The 27120-nt window shown below is 39.4% G+C and overlaps 1 protein-coding gene across 1 annotated transcript in view; it reads right to left on the bottom strand.

Annotated features, from left to right (window-relative positions):
* The window catches only part of NSUN3 (NOP2/Sun RNA methyltransferase 3), a 57187-nt gene extending 34445 nt beyond the window's left edge, over positions 1 to 22742 (bottom strand). Inside the window, exons 1-3 of the mRNA XM_084875501.1 lie at positions 22594 to 22742; positions 21811 to 21920; positions 8964 to 9307 (exon numbers count right to left, since the gene is read on the bottom strand). Of these exons, the coding sequence (XP_084731627.1) occupies positions 8964 to 9307; positions 21811 to 21920; positions 22594 to 22608 (469 nt within the window). The 5' untranslated portion in view covers positions 22609 to 22742. The remainder of the gene's footprint in view (positions 1 to 8963; positions 9308 to 21810; positions 21921 to 22593) is intronic.
* Positions 22743 to 27120: the final 4378 nt, after the last annotated feature.

Here is a 27120-nt window from a genome sequence, read left to right on the forward strand (position 1 = left end):
ATAAAACATTAATAGTTTTTCTCTTATACAGCTTCTCTCAATATTTACTCATTCAAACTTAATTTTGGAGGTAAAAAGCCGTAATATACAACAAATACCTCAGCTCTCCCTTAAAGCTATTAAGAGTAAAGGACATATCCCGTTACATATACAGAGCTCCTTCCAGGACAGAACACTTTCAGGTTAAAGAAAGGAAGATATGTGGTATGTGGGCAAAAGCATGTAAAATGCAATTATCACTATGATTAGAAAGACATGGCCCAAGTTATGAGCTGTAAAACTTCAGTGGGTGAGGTATAGAGACAGCATGGTTAAGCCAAACAAAGGGATGATTCACATCTGGGGCAGGATGGTGCAGGCCAGTGCAAGATTTCATTATGCTACTCAGAATGGAGCACAATTTACAACTTCCTGTTGATCTCTTGAATTTTCCTTTTAATATTCTGAGACCATGGTTAACCTTGGGCAACTGAAACCACAGAAAGAGAAAATGTGGATAAGGGAAAACTACTTTACAGTAGGCACTTAGCAAATGCTTCTCTCCCTAATAAAATCAATGTTTTGATTTTCCTTTATTTGAATATATATATATATATGTGCGTGTTTTGATTTTCCTTTATTTGAATATATATATTCATTATGCTATGTTATATGTAATACAATTATCCTATCTAATAAAAGAGTAATATGAAAATTAACCATCACTCCACTACACTCACAAGCCACGCCCACCAGCCAACCAAGTGTGGGTATGCAAATTAACCCAACCAATATGGCTACAGCCACTGAGAGAGCAGGAGGGAGGCTTGGGTTTCCTCGGCAATAGAGGAAGCCAAGTTTTCCGCACACCCTGGCCAGCCAAGGCCTCCACTTAATGCTACAAAGTTTCAATTATAGAAGATAAATAAATCCCAACAGAAATGGCTGCTGCCACTGAGTGAGCAGGAGGCTTGGCTCTGCTCCAAGCTACAAAGTTTCAATTGTAGAAGATAAGTAAATCCCAGATACCACTGCCTCTGCATGGGGGGGGGGGGGAATGGCCGGTCTGCAAACCAACACAGGCCCCTTGCTCAGGCTCCCCACGCCCCCAGGAAACCCCCACCCTGATCTGGGACACCTTCAGAGCAAACCAGCTGACCCCCACCCGTGCACCAGGCCTCTATCCTATCTAATAAAAGAGTAATATGCAGATTGACCATCACTCCAACACACAAGATGGCTGCCTCCATGTGATCAAAGATCCTGCCCCCATGTGGACACAAGATGGCCACCACAAGATGGCCAGGAGGGGAGGGAAGTTGGGAGGGACCAGGCCTGCATTATCATTGGCTTCTAGAGTCAATGCGTGCTAGATTTTCTCACCTGCTTTGCTCTTTATTTTTTGGTATCTTCTACCTTTCAACTAGGATAGAGTTTTTCTTTTTCCTGAAGCATATCCTTCATAATTGTTGGTAGAAAACTCTTCTCTTTCTCTCTTTGTCTAAAAAAAAAGGGGGGGGGGAGGGTATTTCACTTTTGCTCCTCCAAGATATTTAGGTGACTATTCTTCTGGAATCACAGTCATCTTTCTCAGCCCATTGAAAACATCATTCCTCTGAATGCTGGTTTCCCTTGTTACTCTCAAAGGTCAACTCTCAGTCTAACTGTTGTTCCTTTGCAGGTAAAATGTCCTCCCTGGCTTCAGTTAAGATCTTTTTATTTTCAGTGTTCTGCAACTTCACTATAATGGTATACATTGGCTTAACTGTGACTACAAAATTTCAGAGGGTATTTCCCGTCCTCTGCCATCAGCAAAGTTGAACAGTTTCTTTTCAGTCCCTTGGAGAGCACTATTTCTTCCTAGTTTACCTTACATGGAGAGAACAGCACTTTTATGTAACTTAATCTAGTAGATGTTCTACTTGGGTAGTCCTTGTCTTCTATTCCTGTATTTTCATAAGGTAATAAAAATCAGCATGCAAGTTATTTCAGATTTAGTAAATGCACTCAAGTCAAAAGCCACCTCAATGCTCAATGTACCTTCTAGGTTCCTTCTGTCTCTTAGATTTTGACCACTGAGTATTTGGAAATGATTAATACCAGGGGTCTTCAAACTACGGCCCGCGGGCCACATGCGGCCCACAGAGGAGTCTGATCCGGCCCACCAGGTTTTTTGGGCAGTGAGCGCAGCCGAGGTGTTACAGTAGGAATTAGTAGTTCATATAGTCTGGCCCTCCAGCTCTCTGAGGGACCGTGATCTGGCCCCCACTTTAAAAAGTTTGAGGACCCCTGCGCCTACCCTTTTTGGTTGTTTTCAGCAGGAGGGTTGGTTATGGTACCTAGTCTGCCATACCTCTGAAACAGAAGTCTTAGTAATTTCTATATCCCTCACTGCTCTACACCTACATCCAATGCCTTTCACAGAATATGTATTCACTAAATGTGCCTGAGTTTATTTGAAACATGCCATTATAATAAAAATCTTAAATATAATAGAATATTTACTATAATTGAAAATCAGGTAGTTTTTTTTTTATTATTAAATTATAGCTTTAGTAAAGATTCTCAATTCAGGGCTTTAAAACAGCTCCCAGTTGAAATATAAGTTTATTATAAATTACTGTTTTGCTTTGAGAAGTTAATTTTAAATAGTCTTAGGTTGGTTAAACTTTTAAAACTATGCACTATAAGGCATCACAACCCAGCTTTAATATAAATATTATTTTACCACACTGAGATAAATTTCATGAGGAGATTGTCAAAACTAAACAAAATATTGATGTTTTTCAACTAAGTAGAAGGAGAAGGGTGAATTTAACAAATTCCTGAAGGAGTCATTAAAGCATTTATACGTGCCAGCCATTAGTCCATGAAAAGGAACAAAAAACATAAGTTTCACTCATTAATTTATTTTGGTGCACATATTTAGAAGAAAAAAAAACAATTCTGCTTATTTTTCGTTCTGCTAATTATTCCTTGGAGCCATAAGCCATAATGTGATTGTTTCTTTGTTTGTCTAATTAAATTTATTGGGGTGACATTGGTTAATAAAATTATATTGGTTTCGAGCATACAATTCTATAATACATCATCTGCATATTGTATTGTATGTTTACCATCCCGTCAACCTCCTTCTATCACCACTTACCCCTATACCTTCTTCTACCTCCCGCCACCACCCTTTACCTCTAGTAATTCCTATACTGTGGTCAGTCTATGAGGTTTTTTGTTTGTTTTATTGATTAAGGTATTCAGTCTATGAGGTTTTGTAGTTGTTTTTGTTTTGCTTAATCCCTTCACTGTTTTCACCCAGCCCCACTAGTCCCTCCCCGCTGACAGCTGTCAGTCTGTTCTCTGTATCTCTGAGTTTGGCCCTGGCCGGGTGGCTCAGCTGGTTGGAAAATCATCCGTTGCACCAAAAGGTTAAGGGTTCAATTCCTGGTCAAGGCACATACCCAAGTTTCAGGTTTGATCCTAGTTGGGGTGCATACGGGAGGCAAATGAACGAAGTTTCTCTCTCACATCAATGTTTCTTTCTAAAAATCAATTAAAAAATGTTTATCTATTTTGTTAGTTTATCTCGTTCATTAGATTCCTCATAAAAGTGAAATCATATAATCATATAATCATTTAATCATTTGTCTTTCTCTGACTGACTGGTATAAATATTTTCCAGGTCCTTCCCTTCCATGTTGTTGCGAAGGGTAAGATTTCCTTTTTTTCTTTCTTTTTTTTTTTTTTGGCTGAGTGAATATTCCATTGTGTAAATTACAACAGCTTTTTTTATCTACTCATCTGCTGATTGGCACTTGGGTTACTTCCAGGTCTTGGCTATTGTAAATAATGCAGCAATGAACATAGGTATGAATATATTCTTTTAAATAAATGTTTCAGGTTTCTATGTGTATATTCTCAGAAGTAGAATCACTGGGTCATAAGGCAATTTCATTTTTTAATTTAAAAACAGACATACAGATTAAGAGAACAGTACAGAGAGCCCAAAAATAAATCCAGGCCTTTATCATCAACTAATATTTGACAAAGGAGACCAGAACATACAATGGGGTAAAGATAGTCCATTCAAAAAATGCTGCTGGGAAAACTGAACAGATACATGCAAAAAAATGAAAACAGACCACCTTTTTAAATGACATACAAGAATAAACTCAAAATGGATTAAAAAACCTTAATGTTAAGACTTGAAACCATAAAAATCCTACAAGAAAACTTAGGCAGTAATATTTCAGACATCTCTCGTAGCAACATTTTTTCTGATATGGGCAAAGGAAATAAAAGAAAAAATAAACAAAAAAGACTGAATCAAACTAAAAAGTCTTTGCACAGCAATGGAAATCAACAAAATGAAAATATAACCCACTGAATAAGAGAACATAATCGCTGATACATTTAATAAGGGGTTAATATTCGAATTTACAAATAACTTTTAAAACTCAACACCAAAAAAACCCAAATAATCCAATTAAAATATGGGCAAAGGACCTGAGTAGACAATTCTCCAACGAGGACATGGAGATGGCCAATAGACAAATGAAAAGATGTTCATCATCACTAATCATCAGAGAAATGCAAATTACAACCACAATGAGATATCACCTCACACCTGTCAGAATGGCTGTCATCAATAAAATTAACAAAAAACAAGTTTTGGCAAGGATGTGGAGAAAAGGGAACTCTTATGCACTATTTGTGAGAATATAGATTGGAGTAACCACTGTGGAAAACTGTATGGTATTTCCTCCTAATATGATTGTTTATGTGTCCTTTTCTATGTAAAAATTGGAATAATGATACTGACGGTACAGTAAATGATGAAAGGGATATCTGGAAACAATGTAACAAATTTACACAAAAATACAAAATTGTAATAAAGAATTTTCAATACATATGAGAGTATAAATACCTTAAGGTTCAGGTTTATTAAGCACCTGTAATGGACTGGGCACCGTGTAGCTGTTACAGATACAAAGGAAAGCCTCCAGGAGCTGGCTAATGGAGGATGTTGGACAAGACAGCAGTTGAGTAACACTGGGAGAATGTAGCACAGGAGCAAGAGCTAATATTTTAGTGAAAACTTGAGTTCAGATGCCAGCTCTGCCACTCACCTAGGGCAATTTAAGCAATTTCTCTCTGTTTTGTTTAAAATAGGGACAATGCCCAAAAAGTGAGTTGCACCATTAAATGAGATATATGCACTGTGTTGCTCAGAGCCCTAGGATATCAGAAAGATGTTTATAAGGGGATGAAATCTAAGATGCTGGAAACAGAGACTACTGAAAATGTTTGAAAAACACAGATTTATGCCATGTTCCAAGTTGGTTTTTATTTTTATTGTCCCACAAAGAAGATGCATCTAATGCAGGGAATTTAGGGAAGTGGATTCTTTTTTTTTTTTTTTTTTTAATATATTTTATTGATTTTTTTTTTAACAGAGAGGAAGGGAGAGGGAGTTAGAAACATTGATGAGAGAGAAACATCAATCAGCTGCCTCCTGCATACCCCCCACTGGGAATGCAACCTGAATCAAACCTGGGACCCTTCAGTCCCCAGGCCAATACTCTATCTACTGAGCCAAACCGGTTAGGGCGGGAAGTGGATTCTTGAGTGAAAACCTGAAGAATGTGAAGGTGTAGGCAGGAAAAGAGGGGAGAAATAGCACCTATAGGGTATGAAGGAAGCCAAGAGCAATTCACAGTAATGAAATGAATCTTTTTAATCTTTTCTATCACCAAAGATTAACCTGATGTCAAAAATATATCACTACCAACAAAGAGAATTTCATGCCTGGAGAGAGACAGCATGAAACTGATCAAGCCACTCTGCCAAGGTAGGTCATTCTTCATTTATTAATGTTTTTCTCTTTTGAATCTGAACTGTTTGCTCTTTTTCTGTCAAGACCAGGACTTATCACAAACTATGCTGACCAAAACAAACAACAACAACAACAACAAACCAATGGATAGTCCGTCACTGTGCTTACGGGTGGGAGCAGATGGACCAACAGAGAAGTAGAATAATTTTTTTAATCAACCTAAAATATGAGCTTTTTAATCCTTCAAAGCTGTAAGCCTCTTAGCCCAGAACAAAGGTCAGTACTGATCCAAAGAAATTTGGTGTATAAATGCACATTTAGCCAAGCCATCACTTTAAATTTTGCTTATAAAAGCTTTGATTAGCATTGCTTCTGCATTCCAAATTCAAGCACTGTAGCTAACCTAATTTGGGCTTTGAGCATCAGCATGAAGACATCTGTACTTCTTAGTAAACCATTATCATTAGTCCTACTTAGATGAAAAGCCACTTTACTTGGACCACTGCCTGTAGTTCATTACCCTTGATGTAAGAACAGAAGAATATATCAAAGTCCTAGAATATATTAGTTTGTCTTAGGATTCCTTAATCACCTTCAAATCATCTTCCCTAACAGAAGCATGTGAAATATTTACAGCCTACTAATACAGATAATTTAAGGTTAAAATGCCCTCTCTTCAAAATGGTACCAAAAATCGACATTTCTTTTCCATCTTTTGCAATACTAAAATTTTGATTTTCAAAATTGATCCAACAGCCAAAATAAGAATACTGTCAAAGAATACAGAGTGAAAGTAAAGCCCAGTACTCCTTATGACACATGATTCCATAAAACTTCAGCTTAAATTATTACAAAATAATCTCTTTTGTTATTTCTTACATAAAAATCAGCAAGCTGCAATATCAGAGTTTTAACCACAATTCTGAAACACACAGGAAGTTTGCTCCTAAATACACTGTTAACATATATTTGTACCAATGCTTAGTAGAACTGGATTCCTGGTTCTTATAAAAATGTTTATAATCTGTTTCGACAGGGAATGCTCTCAAATGGAGATCTAAATTAGCAGTCTTCAAACTGCGATACACATGGCCCAAGGACACATACAATGTTCTAAGGCACATGTGTCAAACACAAGGCCCGCGGGCCAAATCCAGCCCGCCAGGCCTTGCAATGCGGCCCGCACCGCGCTGTCATCACTGCACTCCGCTGTCAGTTTATGACATTGTCAGTTTATGACTGTTCAGTAAACCATTCGGCCCGCGATTTAGGCTGGATTTTAGATTTTGGCCCCTTCTCTGATTGAGTTCGACACCCCTATTCTAAGGGATAGATGGGCTTGGACAGTTTCGTAAGAATCAATTTTCAGATCAACTTCCTAAAGAAGGAGAAGGCTTGAGTCAGGGCACCTCCTTTCCCAATGGCCCTTCACCAACTTCACATATAAGGAACCAACTTCCTACCCATCCAGAACCTTATTACTGAAAATGGGGCCAGGGTGTAGAAACCACCAAAACACCAAAGTTCAACACATTGGAGCCTTGGCTGAGAAAGTGAATGAGTTCAACAACTAGGTGACAGACACAGCCTTTTGTAAGTGAAATGGTTCCAAATTTTGTGACGGGTAGGGTCCCTCGACCTTGCCGGCAATCAGAGCCAATCAGGGCTGTCTCACCCAGTCTGGGGTGAGGGAACATGGGAAGTTGGTTGGCTGCTGGAGGTTGGCTGTGAAAGCACACTGACCACTAGGGGGCAGCTTCTGCATTGAGCATCTTCTCCCGGTGGTCAGTGCGCATCATAGCAACCTGTTGACAGGTCATTTGATCAATTGGTCCTAACAGTTTCTTGGTCTTTTATATATATAGGTAACCCAAAGGGAGAAAATAGACCTAGACAACATATGGGGAAAACTGTTAACTCCATAGTTCTCAACCAATGAGGAACTGGGGGAGGGACTCTCACACACTAGGAATAAATAGCCTGTGATCACCGCTCCAAGTGTGTGCCTGCTCAACCAGACACCTGATCCTGCAAGACCACATTTAAAAAGTCTTATTCTCGCCATTCCTGTCTCCGAGTCCAGTATTTGAATTTGGACAGGTGAGTGTTTCTCACAATTATTAACTGGGGAAAAACATAAAACTATTTGTTTAGCCCCCACAAAGACTACTCAAAAGTTTTAAATGATACGTAAATGTCACATTATATTTCTACTAGAGGCCCGGTGCGTGGGATTTGTGCACTGGTGAGGGGCATGGCCCGCTGTGGGAGCACTGCTCATTCCAGTCAGCCGAGTGGCTGCTCCCTGGTCCAGTATATTCTGTGGAGCCAGAGCACTCACCTCTCCAGGAGACAGGGATAATACCACTGAGACGTGGCAGAGTCCCATGGTAGCCACGAACCCCCCTCCCAGCCTCCAGGGTCAGCACTGCTAGCCCAGCGACAGCACTGAGCAGCCTGCGGGCATCTGGATGAGGCAGCAGAGAGCAAGGAGGAGGAGCCTGGGGTGAAGAGAACAATCACAGCCCAGTTCTGCCCATTGACCTGTGGTTTGCAGCAGGAGCAGCTGCTCATCCCAGTCAGCTGAGTGGCACTCCCACTGTTGTAGCACACTGATCACCAGGGGGCAGCCCCTGCATGAGCGTCTGTCCCCTGGTGGTCAGTGCACATCATGGCAACTGGTCGATCAGTCATTCTGATCATTCCGCTAGTAGGTCACTGGACTTTTATTATATAGAATTGGACAGACTGCCATAGAACTGTATGATTTAATGATACCAAAAAATTATTTTAAAGGTGTATGTTTTTGCTTCATATTAGTATGACAAGGAAGTCAATATGACTCTTAAATATAAATGTAATAAAATTTTTTAAATCTTTGTTATTGGTTTATCAGAATTCATATTATCTGATAGATTTTTATTCCCAAAATGTAATTTTGTTCCCAATTACCTACTAGAATTAAGTAACTGGGGGGAAATGTTATTTACACTGATTTCCTCAGCTAAAATTTCCATTCTCTCCATATTGTCCTGGTTTTCATGCTTTCAAAGTCTGCAAACTCAATCTTATGTTTCTCCCCCAGGTATTTTAAAAGCACTTTATACAGATGGACATTGAAAAGTGGTTTAAAATTGAAAGAAAAGCATACTACCTGGGTAAGCACACTGCAGCAGAGCGATTGATTTTCCTCCAGGAGCAGCACACAGATCCAGAACCTTCTCTCCATCCCTTAACTCAAGAGCCAGTACTGGGAGAAGAGAGGCAGCATTCAGGAGATAGTATTTTTTTAGGCTTCCAATTTGGTGTCTTTCTGAAGGCATCCGGTGGGGAATTCTGCTAAGATAACACTTCATTGATTTAGGATAATAGGGTAAAGATCCTTGGAAGAGTGCGTGATAGCCCTTGAAATGTAAATCCTTTTCCAGTTCAAAAGGGTAACTGAATCGGTTAAGGAGGACAGCATGTTGCCAGCATGATGGAGATGTTAATATATCCCTAGGAAAAAAAAAAAAAAGAATATTATTATAAACACTAATACAATTTTATATTACTAATCTAGGAACCCTGGTCCTAGTTTTATATTTTACTTACCTGAGATTTTCAGAGCCAAGATCAGTATTAATGACTTTCCTTTTGCCTCAGGCTCCAATATGGCTCAACCCAGCATTTATAATCCTGTTTTTATTTAAACTTTTGACATTTTGTTCATCTTTGGTTTTTCCTTTTATATCAATTTTAGCCGTTAAAATATTATTTATGTTGATTATAGGTAAAACTAGAGGCCCGGTGCACAAAATTCATGCACTGGGGTGGGAGGGTCCCTCAGCCAAGCCCGCCCCCTTTTACAGTCTGGAGCCCTCAGGGGATGTCCTACTAACAGGGAGCTGGCCTAAGCTGCAGTCTGGCCTCCCTCTGTGGAAGGTGACCGGGCTGATCAGGGAAGGCACCACCCCCATCACCCACTGCTGCTGCCACTGCCGGCCGCCACAGCTGCCAAGGTATTTTCATCAACATGGACTCCAGACCCTTCACCATGAAAAAAATGACAACTTTCTTTAGGCATTTTCAAGATGTCTCTTTCATAGGATATGACATTACTTTCTTTCTTTCTTTTTTTAAATCCTAACCTGAGAATATGTTTACATTGATTTTTAGGGAGCATGGGAGAAGGAAAAACAGAGAGAAACATCAATGTGAGAGGGACACTTCAATTGATTGCCTCTGGCATGAGCCCTGAACTGGGCCCCGGACAAGGAGGAGCCTGCAACCTAGGTACATGCCCTTGACCAGAATCGAACCTGGACCCTGTGGTCAGCAGGCCGAGGCAGAATCCACTGAGCCAAACTGGCTAGGGTAGGATATGACATTTATTAGCCCCTCCAGCAGCAGACCTTCATTTTTTTCCTCCAGAAGTGAGGTGGAAAAACCCTAGATCACCTTCTTGGATTCTTATTACCCAAGTTACCAAGAACATTACCAGTGGCATACAGGGAGCTTCGCCAATGAGCGGTCAGAAAAGACGTTTCCTCTGCAGCTCACATGCAGAGGCACCCCTGTGTGTGTCCACTAGGGTGGAGGCGTGCTCCGAGCAGCGCCAGTCGTGACTGTTAGGGCTTGGAGATGGTTGTGAATGTTAAGGCATCCCGAACAAATTTGCATGTTATATATATATATATATATATATATATATATATATATATACACACACACACACACACACATACACACACACACACACATACATACACACACACACACTAGAGGCCCAGTGCACAAAATTTGTGCACTTGGGGAGGGGTCCCTCAGCCCGGCTGTGCCCTCTCACAGTCCGGGAGCCCTTGGGGGGATGTCCCACTGTTGGCATTCTGACATCCTTAGCTGCTGTGGAGGTGGGAGAGGCTCCTGCCACAGGCCGCTGCTCTCCTCAGCTATGAACCGGCTCAGGGCTTCTGGCTAAGCGGCACTCCTGCTGTGGGAGTGCACTGACCTCCAGGGGCAGCTCCTGTGTTTAGCATCTGCTCCCTGATGGTCAGTGTGCATCATAGCAACCAGTCGTTTTGCTGTCCGGTTGGTTTGCATATTAGCTTTTTATTATATAAGAGATATATATATAAATGTTAGGTGCCCTTAAAATTCTGCATAGTTGAGGAATGCCTCACTTGCCTCAGCTTAGTCCCTCCCTGAAGAATATCTTGCCAAAAAAAAAAAAAAAAAAAACCAACACAAAAAACATGGCCTGCCTTTACATATCTCTAAATCCATCAAAGTAGATTCTAGTCAATCATTCTTTGCACAAGGAAGTGTTTTTCTTAGAGATAAACCTGAGACTATTAATATCAGAAGGAAAATTACTTTCATTAAAGGGTATTTAAATTATGAGTGTTAAAATTTTCCTTATGAAGATAAGAGTCTGGAAAGCTAAATACAGTAACAGTCAAGGAAGTGATCAGTGGATGGCTTAAAAATCACTTATGGATGGTGCAGGCTCTCACCCCTTCCTGCAGCAAATTTAACTTCTTAACGTTTTATTTAGTCCAATAGTTAGATCTCTTGACAATCATAGGTTCACATCAACTGGCAGATGATACAGCAGGAAATATTTAATTGCTCTACCAGCTGACCTTTCTAGCCGAGTTATTTGGCAGCCTCATTAACCATCGTCAATTAAATAAATTCCAGCTGCTGCTCACGCTGGAGTTGTCCATGTGAGGAATGGCTGAATTGAAATGCAGCATCTGTGACTTGAAGTGTGCCACATGAATTTCCATCAGGGGCTTATCTGTAAATCTGCTTTCTCCTTTTTATTATGATGTGCGTCTTAGGAGCCCAATGCATGTTTCAAACCCTTTCTTTAGTGATGTGCTTCACAAACTTTAGCCTGCATCAAGTGTCCATAAAAGATTGCGAGGCGCTAATGCCAGAGTTTCGGACTCAGGAGGTCTGAGGTGGGGCCTGAGGATTTGTATTTCTAGTTAGGTCTCACGGATACTGATACCGCGATGCCAAGAACACGCTGTGGGGACCACTGTGTTAAAATGCACCTCAAAGGGAAATCCGTGAATGCCACTAATGTAAAGTTTATGTAAGTCCATCCTAACCTTACTCTGCAAACTGGGTAAGAATCTACCCAAGGTTTAAGCCATGTAGTAACAGGGAAACAATGGTTAGAATCATAATGATTACAGACTGGAGTGGCTGGTCTTACACCACGTGCCACCCCTTAACTGACAAGGGTAGGAAACTTCCAATTGGCTAACATCTGACAGGGCAAATCTTCATTCTTATTTCTTTCTTTCTTCATAATTTCCAAAACTACTTCATGTTTATTCTTTCAGATGATCTTTAGAGTCAGGTAGTCAGTTTAAAATAATTATAAAATATTTGTGTAGCTAGATAGTAACCTTGATTAGAATTGTATTAAATTCACTAAATTTGGGAAGAATTAGCATCTTTATTGTATTCAGTACTTCCAAAACTAACCACAGTATTTATTCATCTTTCTTTCAGATCCCTTAGGAAAGATTATTAATCTTGCATAGTTCCTTTTAGCCTTAGTGTATGAAAGGATTGTTAGCCTAGGAACACGGCCGATGTTTTTATATCATCCACTATCTTGAAGGATGAGGAGGAATTAGCCATAGGACACAGTGAGAAAGGAAATTTCAGGGTGAAGGCAGCGGTCTATGACCAGGCAGGAGGTATGAAGAACAGTGCATTTGGGGAATTAAAAGCAGTCCGTTGTGGCTTGTGAGAGACAATTATATGAGTCAAGTATAATATGATAAAGTTTTAAAACTGTATCTTGTAAGTGATGGGAAATCACTGGAAGAGTTTAGGGGGGAAGCTCATTAGACTCAAAAACAAGTGCTTATGGCAGAAGGCGGCAAGAATCTCCAGAAAGTATTCTCTCATTCTTTAACCACACCAACAAAACACAGCCTTACCCAGAACAAATACATTTCCCCATCCCTCCTAACTCACACCCAGCCCTACTGACCTTCTTGAATTCCCTGCACCAAGTTTCCTTCAGCCTTTACCAGATCCAATATAGTGTTCCCTCTGCCTAGAATGACCTCTCCTTTCACCCACCCGTAGCCTGGCTGGCTCTTCCATTCTCTACCCAGGGGAAATTTAGGCTGTATTTCCCCAGGGAAGCCTTCCTACCTACCATCCAATCCACCTCATCCAGATAAAAACAATAATAAAAAAAATTACTGGTTAGATGATGACAATGTGCATTCTACATGCTTACCTCATTTAACCATCACAGCTGAGGCTTTCAGAGATTTGACATTTTACCCAGGGACACATTGCTATTAAAAAGTACCTGATTCAAAATCTGGCTGGCTTCAAAGCTTAACAGGGGTGTGAGACTCTGGTACTGTAGCATTAATGTATACGACAGAAAGGAACAGAAAACTTCTACTCTAACCTTCACCTAGTGCCTTGGCCCCGCCTTCCTGCTATTGTCTCTTCAAAAGGGAAGAACTGACACATGCTGCAACAGGACCACGTCAATGAAAATACTGCGCAGGCTGCTCAGGTTGGTGCTTCCTAGTCTCAAGAAAGTAAACTGGTGTATTAATGTGGGTCTCAGCTACCTCCCTCTCTCTCTCTCTCTCTCTCTCTCTCTCTCTCTCTCTCTCTCACACACACACACACACACACACACACACACACACACATGCACACACACACACACACACACACACACACACACACTGCCGGCAGGTGAACTCCCCTCCCCCAATACAGACATGCACACACCCTCCAGTGCTTGAACTGGTGGATCACAACCAGGGGCTACTCAAGTCTAAAGCTCTGATGGATGGGCTACGGTCCAACAGACAGCAGAGTGAGTGTACATCAGAAGACTCAAGACAACGCTGGCAGGTGCCATACTTCAGGCCTCCTCCCAAGACTCATGAGGAGGAGTCTGAAGCTGATCCACTTACTGATCTCCAAAGCCAGAAGTTCAAGTACACCAGTAGTCAGCAGAACTGGGACCCAAAAAGTCAGTGGCTGGCAACTATTTTGCTAGGATATTCACTGATACCATTGTAAAAACAATGATGTACCCTCTGGCACATTTTCAGTTGACATCAAAATCTTCACCATATGTTCAAGAATGTGATTTCCAGTATACTGTAAAAAAAACTGACATTTTAAATGCTATATTACTTTTTCAAGTGTATCCCATAGATCCTAAATATCAGAGTGATTTTGAAACCCATCATTGTCCATTTAAAACTTCATGGACTATTCTTGAACAGATGAAAATTTTACACTGTTCCTTTTTCTCTTTTATTTACATTCTATTTTCCTATATAACTTTATCCTAATATATTACTGTGCTTTAAATCTTTTTTTACTATCCTACTAGCATACTTCTTTCACACACACACACACACACACACACACACACTAAATTTGCTTTCAACGTGGCCTTAAATCTCTAAATGTTAAAATGATAACTTCTGAATTCACTTATAAATATAATTATTAACAATAGCTGATCAAAATATGGTTACAAAGTATTATTCAACATAAAAAGGGAAGACTGATAGAAAACAAATCTCTTAATGAAATTAGTGTTTGTTTTTTCATATATCCAGGGATAAATATACCTGGTGCTATGATTCAGATATTCAACATCAACTTTAGCCCTATTTTGTGATTTTTATAAGGACCAAGAAAAAGCCTCACTTAAATAAGTGGGTGAGAATTAAATACATTTGTTATAGATATGTCTCCCTTTCGTTGAAATTTTTTCTAAGTTATATTTCCAAATAACTTAATAACCTATCATCAAAAATATTTTAATTCTAGCCAGTTTGGTTTAGTGGATAGAGTGTCGGCCTGTGGACTGAAGGATCCCATGTTCAATTCCTACCAAAGCACATGCCTGGGTTGCGGGCTCGATCCCCAGTAGGGGGAGTGCAGAAGGCAACCAATCAATGATGCAGTCTCATCACTGATATTTCTATCTCTTTCTCCCTCTCCCTTCTTCTCTGAAATCAATAAAAATAAATTATTTTTTAAAAGGTCTTTAAAAATATTTTAAATGACCTGTTAGCTGGCAGGGAAAACAATGGAACCTACCTGACCTGACAAAGAACGTTAGTCGTAAGTCACTTAACTTTCTAAACCCTTACAGTGACGTTCCAGTAGGCTGGCCTGTGGAGGTGCTGACACCCAGAGGAATACAGTACAGAAGAGTCAGGGCGGGGAAGGTGTGCCCTTCTTTGTAAAGCAGGAGAAAGATAATTATATAAGGACAGGCTGGGAAAGAATATTACCCCTTAGGCACATAGACAGCAGAGTAATTTTCCAAAAAAATTATGTGGAAGTTGAGGATATGAAAGTTGACTGTTATAATTTGATTGGGCCTACATATCCCTTAAAAATTGCATAGTATATTATTTGCACAATGTTTGTTATTTAACAGCATGATTTTCATTCAATTTTTCTCTGACGTTATTCTTTTATTCTTCTATTATCCATTATTAGCTTCCTACATGAGAACATTTTATCTAGAATGTTTCATCTAAAAATTGCTAAGCACAATTGGTATCACCCTGTAGATTACAAATCCAATAAATTTTCATGGTTAAAAAAATAAATCCCTGCCCTGACTGGTGTGGCTCTATTGGTTGGAGCGTTGTCCTGTATACCCGTCAGGGCACATACCCACGTTGCTGGTTCAATCCCTGATCGGGGCTTGTAAAGGAGGCAACCAATTGATGTTTCTCCCTCTTTCCCTTCCTCTCTCTAAAATCAGTAAAACATTTTAAGAAGACACGGTGGAATACTATGCAGCAGTAAAAAAAAAAAAGTAGAAGAAGAAGAAGGAACTCTTGTAGCATCTGCAACAGCATGGATAGATCAGGAGAATATGCTAAGTGAAATAAGCCAGGCAGAGAAAGGTAAGTACCACATTATTTCACTCATGTGTGAAATCTAATGAACAAAATAAACTGATGAACAAAACAGATCCAGAGACACAGAACCATGGGACAGACTGATAGACTTCCATGGGGGTCTGGGAGGAGAGAGATTAACAAAGAACGTGTATGTATATATGCAGAGCCCATGGACACAGACAATAGTGTGATGAAAGCTTGGGAGGGGTGGGTGCAGGGAGGAGGGCATCAATGAAAATTAGGAAAGAAAATAAAGAAGTTGTCAGCAGAAAACATTATTTAGTATAATTAAGGAAAATAAGAAATTCCTAATAGAAGCAGATCATTAAATGATATAACTGCCTTTTCAAAGTAAACTTCTGGTCACATATATCAAAAAGGGCCAATGTTGATATGAAACTAGCTTTCAGGGCATTTCCTATGAAGAGATGTTGCATTTGAAGAATGCCTAGTATGACAAGTCCAAATGCATTTCACAGGTGTCACAATGTCTTACCATCTTCGTGCTTCACGAACATCTTCTACATGATTCCTCTAATGGTTATGTTTATTCTTATTCATTTACTTTCAAGTTCAAATCAAGTCTCAGAAATCTGAACTAGAGGGGAACTTGGAGATGATTTCATCTCTTTCCTTCCAACTCGTTTTCAGAAATGATTTACTGAGACCCAGAAAAGTCTGATGACAGGTCCAGTGTCTTCATCCGGGTGATGAAAGGACCAAGACTGATTGAAACCTTGGTTGCATGCCTCCCTGCCCATCGGTGTTGCTCTCATCATGCCACCTGATCAATGATCTTGCATGGTGCCCTGACAACTTCTTTGGAATTTCATACTCTCAATAGCCATCTGAGTGCATTGCATCTGGACATTTAAAGAACAAGTTAAAAAAGAAGCAGGAATATGTTCATGGAATTCAGAACTAGCCAGGCTTTGTCTAAGTCACAGAACTGTTATAAGAGTCAACTGACATGAAGTAGGCAACGGTTAAAACAGCAGGTTTTGTAAACTGTAATGAACCATACAAGGTCATAAAACCTAAAACATAACTATTAAAAGTTTCTTAAGGAAAAACCTAAATATCTTGTCAAAAATGTAGGTATGCTACAAAATATCTATGCCAAATTTTACCCACTAAGAAGTTGATTGGATACATTCTAAAGATATATTAAATATATATTGTTAAGAGTAATCTTATAAAAATATAACTGAGATAGAAATAACCTGAAATTACAGTAAAAATGTAACCAGCACTTGTAGAACTTTGGCTGCTTTCTAAAACTGTACCAAAATGCTAATTCTAAGAGTAAAAGGTTAAATAAAAATCATAATTTCATATTTTCATTTAATTAAGAAATACACTTTAAAAAGAAAAACACATTTCTAAAAAAATTATTTTTGTTTTATTACTATTATCCACAAGAGGGCGCACATTCCCTCACTTTTAAGGTCTGGGTTAGAAATGAAGAATAAATCAATTCACGCAAATGCACCTAAGTATGTTTTCCAGCCATTTCGTTTTTATTCTTCAAAAATTCTAATGACAAGCATTTCCTCCTACTCTTTCTTGGCATTTTTTCCTCATTGTCTCTCACAGAAGGGCAACCTATGTCCATATTTGTTATCCCCAGTATCTCAGATAAGAAGTCCTGAGTGAAGGTTTTTGTTTCTGGAGGCAAGACTGAAAACACTGCACACAGGGAGTCCCATCTGTAAGGAAAAGGTGAGAATACTCCCGAGACTGGGACTCCAGTCCCTTCATTGCAGCACATTTGGTAGAAGAAAAGGCACAGACTTTCAAGTCACAGGTCTTCATTGGCAAAAAACTGAGACACTTGGCAATTTTTCGAACCTCTGACTAGGAGGGGCTGAAAGTTTCTATCTTCCAGTGATTTGCACAGATTAATGTTAAAAATGTACATAGAGCCAACATAAGGATAAAGCAGAAACCAAACTACTAGTCATTTCTGCTTTCCCCAACTACCTCTCTCCAGTCCACCCCTGCCCCCTTCAAATTCTGGCAGTGTAATCTGGTTATATAATATTTCCCCTCTAAATGTGAACTATGTGAATTCTGTGTTAGTGAAGACAGTATCCAAATAAAAAGTATTTACAGACAGGCCAGGCTTAACAGTGGCTTCCCTGTCCCCCGACCATGCTTTCTTCCTCCTCCCTGCCCCATGTTTTCTACGAAGTGACCCCAAAAATTCCCAAAGTTCATAACACTTCCAATTCATCCTCCCTCATATATATATAATCCACTGATGTATCCCCAGTGCTTAACAAAATGCCTGGTATATAAACACTAAATTGTGAATAAATAGATGACCTGCCCAAATTTGAAGGTATTAGTTCTTAAAGACCCTCCCTTGACAGGGAAGAGAGAGCAAGTTGCTAAATTATGACAATTCAATCTTGAAAGAACTATAACAGTTATGTCAATAAATTGCAGTGGAAACACAAAGAGCATAATCCCATTTACAATCGCACCAAAAAAATTAACATACCTAGGAATAAACTTAACTATGGAAGTAAAAGACCTGAACGTGGAAAACTACAGGGCACTGAAAAAAAGGGATAGAGAAAGATATAAACAGATGAAAGAACATAACGTGTTCAAGAATTGGTAGAATCAATGTCATCAATATGTCCATACTACCCAAAGCAATCTATAGATTCAATGCACTCCCCATTAAAATACCAACAGCATATTTCACAGACCTAGAAAGAACTCTCCAAAAACTCATCTGGAATTAAAAAAAAAAAAGACCCTGAATAGCTGCAGCAATCCTGAGAAAGAAGAACAAAGTAGGAGGGATCTCAATACCAGATATCAAGCTGTATTACAAAGCCACTCTTCTCAAAACAGCCTGGTACTGGCACAAGAGCAGACATATAGATCAATGGAATAGAAATAAGAACCCAGAAATCGACCCAAACCTCTATGCTCAATTAATATTCGACAAAGGAGGCATGAACATAGAATGGAGTCAAGACAGTCTCTTCAATAAATGGTGTTGGGAAAATTGGACAGATACATGCAAAAAAATAAAACTAGACCACCAACTTACACCATACACAAAAATAAACTCAAAAATGGATAAAGGACTTAAACATAAAACAGGAAACCATAAAAATACTAGAGGAATCCACAAGCAGCAAAATTTCAGACATATGGCAAAGCAATATCTTTACAGACACAGCTCCTAGGGAAATGGAAACTAAAGAGAAAATAAACAAATAGGACTACGTCAAAATAAAATGCTTTTGTACAGCAAAAGAAACCATCAACAAAACAAGAAAGCCCACTTCATGGGAGAATATATTTGCCAATGTTATTTCTGATAAAGATTTAATCTCCAACAGGGAGCTTATACCACTTAACAAAAGGAAGATAAAGACCCAATAAAAAAAAAATGGGCAACAGACCTAAAAGGATACTTTTTGAAAGAGAACAGAAGGAAGGCCAAGAGACATATGAAAACATGCTCAAAGTCACTAATCATCCAAGAGATGCAAATCAAATCTGGGTGGAATCTCACACCTGTTAGATTGGCTATCATCAACAAATCAACAAAGGACAGTGCTGATGAGGATGTGGAGAAAAAAGGAACCCTCATGCACTACTGGTGGGAATTTAGACTGGTGCAGCCACTGTGGAAGACAGTATGGGGTTTCCTCAAAAAATTAAAAATAGAACTCCCATTTGACCCAGTCTTCTTACCCAGTGAAACATGGGTAAGAATAACTTTTCCTTGCCACAATGTGTGATAATACGCAGTTACCAGAAAACACTTAGAAGTATGGGACTGCATAGCTTGAAATGACAGCGTAGTGAGGGAAGGTTATACACATGCCATGAGGGGGCTCACTGCAGGAGAACGTGCAGGCAACAGGTGCAGCAAAACCTGAACCAGAGTAGACTTCAACTTTAAAGGGCTGCCCAGAGGGTGACTGTGCAAGAAAGTTCATCACAAAACAATAACATTAAAATAAATGTTAAAAATCTTTTCCTCTACCACAGGAAACTGAAAACATTGAGCAAATTACTTTCTAGGTAGGACTAAAATACCCTCACCTTTCCCTGGAAGTAGACTGCAAACTAGATTGGACACATTATGTCTTGTAAATAAATAGTCAAAAAACAAAAATATTTTTTTTCTTCCCCCATGCTATTTTTCATGCTCAGACTACTTTCTAAGCCGAGAAAGCCTTTATTTTGCCTACGGCAAATTTAGCACATGTTTATGCAAAACTTAAATTACCATGAAAACCCAACAAAAAGGTAGATGAAGCAGAAGGCACGGCTAATTAAATGGATTTGAGGTTCACTGCTCATTTTGTTTAGGGTCAAGTAATAATTATAAATTTGACTGAGCATATTGAAGACAAAAATAACTCATTACAGGGTATGGGCAGCCAGATTTATACAGGCCAGATTACTATAAAGTCCGAAGACAATATACCTCCTGAAATCTGTGGGTTTTACCAATAAAAAATCATCCATGTATGTATAAACACATCACAGGTATGAGAAGCATACAGAATAGAATTGAACAGTGGAAGTTCTTGAATCAGAGGGCCTGAACACTAATCTCAGCTCTGGATGAATTTAGGAAAATTACTTAAACTCTATGTAGTTTCCTCAGGTTTGAAAAACGGGAAACAAAACTCATGAGTTTGTTCTGAGGATCACAAAGTTCGTATTGGGTGGCACATAATAAGCATGCAACAGGAGTTTGGTTATTTGGTTGAATACATTGCATACTGAAAACCTCATGAATTTACTGTTCACTATCTTTGTTTTCTCATTTCTTCTCTGTGATAGAAAATATCCATTTTAAAAACCAGTTTTTTTTGGGGGGAAAGCACAAAAATAAAGTACAATTTCATATTGCAGTATTTACAAGTTATAAAACCAGCTAAATTTGTCCTAAAATATCTCACAATCACCTCAGATTTCAATAGTCAAGACTTAATCTTTGTTTTAAAAACAAAGAGTTTTTAAAAAGTGCTTTAAACTGTCCTTTGTAAAGAAGGAATGGTTATTGAGTTGACCCAACAAGAGATGATTGAGACAGCCATCTGATCAAGTTCCAGATATTATCTATAGCCATGTAACTTTTCTTCCCTGAGTAAATGCACCAGGTTTTTGTACCTGACTTCCCAAGCAATGCTCTCTTCCCTCTGTCTAAAATGCCTGGCTCCTTTTGCCAAGGTAACTCTATTAAGTTACCAAGACCTGACTTCTCCACAGGCCTTTGCTGGCACCATCAGATAAGACCAGGTACCCCTGCCTATTTCCATCAGGATACTCTGGAATTAAGAGGTTTACAGAGCTTTAACCATGTCCCCTCTCCCAGTGAACACCAGAGTAAAAGTGCACTGAACACAGACTGTCTTGCTCTTTGCATCCCACAGGGCCCGGTATGTGAGGAACTCAGTATGAAGAGCTTACAGAGGAACATTCTGAAAAAGGAAAAACTCACTAAACATACAAATCAGACTTCCCTCACTTACTTCTATGGGTTAAATGCTTATCTGTTTTCTATAATGCATTTAAGGAACCTTGTGTATACTATAAATGTGTGCGCAAGCTCGCATGTGTGTTCCAAACATAGCCAGCCATATAGAGGGAAGAAATACGATTGCCAAAAATGACTTTAACTAAAATAAAGCAGTGCTAGCTTTAAAGGTGTGCTGTATTATCTTCTGAATTACAGAAACAGGTCAAATATCCTCAAAAGCTTAAAAAAGATTTTTGTTAATACAGTTAATTCTGTCAGATTGGTGGGCATTCCTGTTTCAAAGATGAAAGCAATTGTTCAAGGCGAGGGCATAACAACTTTTGTTCACTGTCACTACAGTTTTTATCCCCCTTGCTATGTTCCTATGACTTAACCTACTTCCTCCTAGTTCTTCCCTTCCGTAGCCTTGGTAGAAATCACAGCCAAATTCAGATTCCTCTATCTTTTATTCTCACCGCGCCCCGCCCCCAAGACATCGCCTTTCTTATTCTACTGCAAAGATCAGAGATGAATTATATTAACCAGATCCAGAGGTGAATTATACTAACCTTACTGCACTCCAGGCATCTCCAAGTTCTTTGGAATACTGTTTGTCAAAATGGTCCAGTACCACTCTGCAAATCTGTTTTGTAAGCTTCCCCTCTGATTTTGCTTTCAGCTATGATGATAAGAAAAACGTTGCTGACACACTCTGATATTACAAATTTATTGAACTTCAACATTAGCAGTCTTTTTTTCTTAAGGACACTTGAGATAAGCACTAGCTCTTGCCATGGGAGCAGCACCTCACACGTAAGCAAGCTGTATTACCGTGCTCTACATACTGATTTTAAAAAGTGTTTCTCCGATGTAAAGCGACGGTAAAAGCAGTCTAGTTAGCACAGAAAGCCACCTTAGGTGAGTCATTTCAGGGGTTAACAGAAGTGGGTGAAAAGCACATGGGAAGTCGGTTTATTATCCTTGGGGTGTTTTTCTAAATGTAAAATTATTCCAAAATAAAGTTCATTTAGGAGAAAAGTCACTCTGGTTTCCTCGGAGACTTCCTCGCCATTCTGATTCATGGAATCACCCAAGAAAAGCGTATCGAGGGCCCGCTACGTAGCAGGCCCGATGGTGTGCGCCCGGGACGGGGCAGTGACAGCCGCGCCAGCCCGCGGGGGCCGGCGTCCAGCGGAAGCGGAAGGAGCAGGCACTCGGGGCTGCGCGCTGGGATGCACACGGGTGTTCTGGACACTGGGACCAAAGAAACCCAGCGATCCCCCAAGTCCCCTAGTCCCAGGCCCCTCCGGCCCCGCCCAGACCCTTAAATAAGCGTCCGGCCCGACCCTCACCCGGGTCAACACCATCCCGCCAGGAGACGCCAGACGAGAGGGCCACACGGTCCAACAGCTAAAGCTCTAGGGAACCAAAAGCGCCTGGCTCCGGAGTTCCGCCCGGCCGTCTTTGCAACTTCTCGCGAGATACTGCTTTGCCAGCGCTACCGAAATCTCGCCAAAGTGGCATAGGTATCGCGAGAGGCACTCGCGGAATTGCTTCCATCCGCAGCTGGAGAAGGCGGAGCCTACGCCCGGGGGCGTGGCCGGGGCCCGGGGGCGTGGTCGGGGCCCCTGGGCGGACTGCCTTGGACCTCAGGCCGCCCGCTGGGCCAGCTTTGACTTTGTGCTCCTGGGGCTCCGGAAATTTGTTTTCAAATGTTCTCAGAGGCGAAGTTGTCAAATTAATTTACCAAATCTCACGTTGTCCCCGTGAGCCCAGATACGCAGGACTCAGGATAAAAGGATGGATATGGGGGAAGAGAAATTGTCTCATTTCCTAGAGATGGCCCATTGGGATAATCCTTTTCCTTTAATGAGGAGGTTAGATGATAGAATTGATTAAAATAAACAAGTAGAGCGCTTAGCACAAAGGCCAGGAAACAGTAAACGCTCCAAGGTTAGCTGCTGCTGTGTATTATTTTCACTATCGTGGTCTTTATCAAGTTCTGATACCCAGTGCCTGAAGGTCAGAATGACCCTGCACAACGGCCACCCGCCCCTCCTGCGCCAAGGGCAGCGTTACTGGTTCTCAGGTGAGGACAGCAGTTTCATTCGCTCTTAAGGATCACTCTTTAGTTGCTCCCTGTAACAGCAATCGGCAACCTCACAGAGAAAATCAGTGCTTAATGCGATCCCTGATATTTAATGATAAGCATCATGATTTTGAGACCCTGGACACTACAAATATCAGTGTGGGTGTATACGATTGGTGCAACTCTTAGGACCATGTAAACAGATAAATGTTATTACCACTAATGTGATTTGAAGCTTAATATATTTATTTCAACAAGTTCTCCAGTAATCTTAAAATAAATTTAGGCTTGGTGGGAGATAAGATACAGTATTAAGAAGTAAAATGAGCATTGTGAAAATGCTCAAACTACAAAGCGTATTCACTGTTTAGAATAAAGCATCTTAGTAAGAATTTACTACTAAACAGGAAAGTATTATTTTACAATCTTAAGCAACTTTATTGTGAAGTCATTTATCTAAGAAATATTTCAGAATAAGTGTACTTTATAGACTATCTCCTATTCTGTTCATGAATTTTCATATTTACATAAGACATCTCTCAAAAACCTTCTTGTGTATATAGAGGTGTGTGTGTCAAAATTAAAGATAGACTTCATAGGAAAACAATCTGACATTAAGAGAACATCAGGATGGCAGAAAAACACAGGAGAAACCTGCCATCAGAGCAGGAGAGCCAAGCAAAGTTAGTTACAGGCACTTGGACTTGGACTTCAGGTGAGAGTAGCTAGTTAGCTAAGGCTCTCAATTTAGGCTTCCAAAGTGGTGTGTACTGATTCCAGTAGTCACCCCACTGGGACTGGGAAATAAACACAACAGCTTGTATTTTAATTTTATCTAATCTTTAAAAAATGTTTAGGGGGATGTATGAATGTATGAAGTACAATATAACATGTATACAGTAGTAACTATTATGGGCCGAAACTTATCCCCTCAAAATCCATATGTTGAAGCCCTTAAATCCCAGTCCCTCAGAATGTGACATATTTGGAAATAGGGTCTTTCTAGAGGAGATTAAGATAAAAAAATTAAAAAAATAAAAGGTCGTTAGGGTGGGTCCTAATTCAATCTGACTAGTGTCCTTCTAAATCACGAGAGAACATACACAGAGACAAGGCCATGTGAATACACAGGGAGGAAGCCAAGAAAGAAATATTCCAGAAGAAAATATCCCTATACCTTCACCTGGAATTCCAGACTTCAGAATTATGAGAAAACTAAAGGTCTGGCGCAGGAGACTCGTGCACTGAAGGGGGGGTTCTCTCAGCCTGGCCTGCACCTTCTCGCAGTCCAGGATCCCTCAGGGGATGTCCACCTGCCGGGACCCCCCAGGAATCGGGCCTAAGCTAGCAGGTTGACATCCCTCTTGCAGTCTGGGGGCAGTCCGGCACCCCTTGCTCTTTACCGCCTGCCTGCAGTGGAGGTGGCAGAGGCTCCAGTCTCCATTGTTGCACTCGCCAGCGGTGAGCTAGGCTTCCAGCACACTGACTACTAGGGGGCAGTTTCTGCGTTGAGTGTCTGCCCCCTGGTGGTCAGTGCACATCATAGCAACCAGTCATTCCTCTGTTCCATCAATTTGCATATTAGCCTTATATAGGATAAATTGCAGTTAAGCCACCCAGTTTGTGGTACTTTGTTATGTGTACTCAAAATGTTCAATGAAAGGGATGTATTGTAAAATTTGAAGACCACTGATTCATTACCTAAGTCATATATTCTGTTTCCTCATCAGCATACAGAATATACAACTCAGGTTCTTAACATGCAAATTATTTTCATCCTGTTTTTCCTTTAATTATAAGCTAATCCCCTTATTAAAGAAAATTCATTTATGATTCCCTATTTTTTTCTCAAGAGGGATTCTATTCTTCTGTTTCCACAAAGCTAAGGAATTATCACTATTTTGTTCATTTATACCACACTTTAATATGTATTGATATTTTGAAATATGTGAATTTTTTTGTTCTTTGGATCATCTGGACTATATATTTTTCCTTTTTTTGGACTATATTTCTTGGTAAATTAGTATTAACAGAATCTGATTTGCAACATATACTCACTCCTCTTACAGAAAAAATTATGAATTAAAGCAAGATATTACAATTTATAAGTTACAGCTTTATATGTATAAAGTTTCAGTTCTGATAAATTTTTGCTACCTGGAAGCATTGGATTTCTTTAGTGTGGAATGGGAGAAATTGAATAACATAAATAGCTTGGCATATAGAACCAAGTAAACTAAAATGTTGTCTTAGTAAAAGATCACTTAGTAAGAAATCAACTGCAAATATACTGACTGGCATAATCTACAGTTGAATGTCTCTGAGCTACTAACAATATTTTAAGTGAATTCTATATAGTCCTTCATATGACATTTAAATGAGTACTTAATTTTAAACTTGCATAACAATGGCACTTAATGTTTTAAAAATTTCAAATTTTCTTCCCCATTATAAAAGTAAGCAAAATTACAAAAATTAATTTGAAAATTTGAGGAAAAAACACAATAACTCTAAAACAGGCACTGTTAGCATTTTGCAATACTTCTTTCTAATGTTGTTTCCATACAGTTTTATAATTGAAATCAATTATATATAATACTAGAGTCCTGGTACATTAAATCCATGCACTGGCCGGGGGGGGGGGGGGGGGGGGGGCGGGGGGAAGCTGGGGGGAAGCTGGGGGGAAGGGGGGATGTCCCTCAGCTCAGTCTGTGCCCTCTCATAGTCTGGGGCTCTCTTAGTCCAGGACCCCTTGCTCCTCACCTCCTGCCACCAACGCTGTGCTGGCTAGCCATGAGCCGGCTTCTGGCTGAGCAGCACTCCCCCTCTAGGAGCCCACTGACCACCAGGGGAGCTCCTGCATTGAACGTCTGCCCCCTGGTGGTCAGTGTGCATCACAGCAACAGGTCATCCTGCAGGTTGTTCTGCCATTTGGATATTAGGGTTTTATTATATAGGATTGTATATACCGTATGTTATAATGCATTTTACATATAAAAGCATATAGAATTACCTTTTATATAAGTAAAAATATATCTTTTGGTCAGTATCTTTAACTTAAAAAATGACAGACATCAAATCATAGAGAATCATAAGATGATATGATCTGATTTTTAACTGTTTTTAAATTATTTCCCACATATATGAAACCTTTTGCAAAGTTTTTCAATGTAAAACAGCAAAACATATTTTAATCTACCTACTTAAAATATCTTGCAACTATATTTTAAAAGCTTTCTATTATTTTATTACCTCAAATAATTTAAATTTATCAAATGACAAGAGAAAACAGAATACTGATATAAATTGTTTATTGTTGAAATTGTCATAATTTATGATATATTAAGAATAAAAATGCAGCATATAACAAAATAGGCATTTTATTAAAAGCCACCTCGATTTACAAAACTTATTTTAAAGTATTTTTAGAATGCTTTAAGAATAAAAATTAATTTCTGAGATATATGAAACTTCAAAAAATATTTTGATATTTATTGAATTTCACTTCAATAAATATATAATTTCAAAATTTATTTTAATTAAATGGGCTCAGTGATTATTGTATAGTACAGTAATCACAAGTTAAAAAAAAACATTTATTCTCAAACTAGATGAATTTTAAAAAGATGGCAAAAGTATGAGCTCAGTTTCTTTTTTAAATGAAGAAATGTAAATGTTACAAAAGAAACCAAAAAGATGTACAAATGAGTTTTTTTCCTAAAATCCAGTTCAAAATTTACATGTCTCCTTGTGTTGATTTTCCTTACATTTCAGCTGCCTATCTCATTTA

The sequence above is a fragment of the Pipistrellus hanaki genome (assembly GCF_964339955.1).
Source record: "Pipistrellus hanaki genome assembly, chromosome: 2".
Taxonomy (NCBI): domain Eukaryota; kingdom Metazoa; phylum Chordata; class Mammalia; order Chiroptera; family Vespertilionidae; genus Pipistrellus; species Pipistrellus hanaki.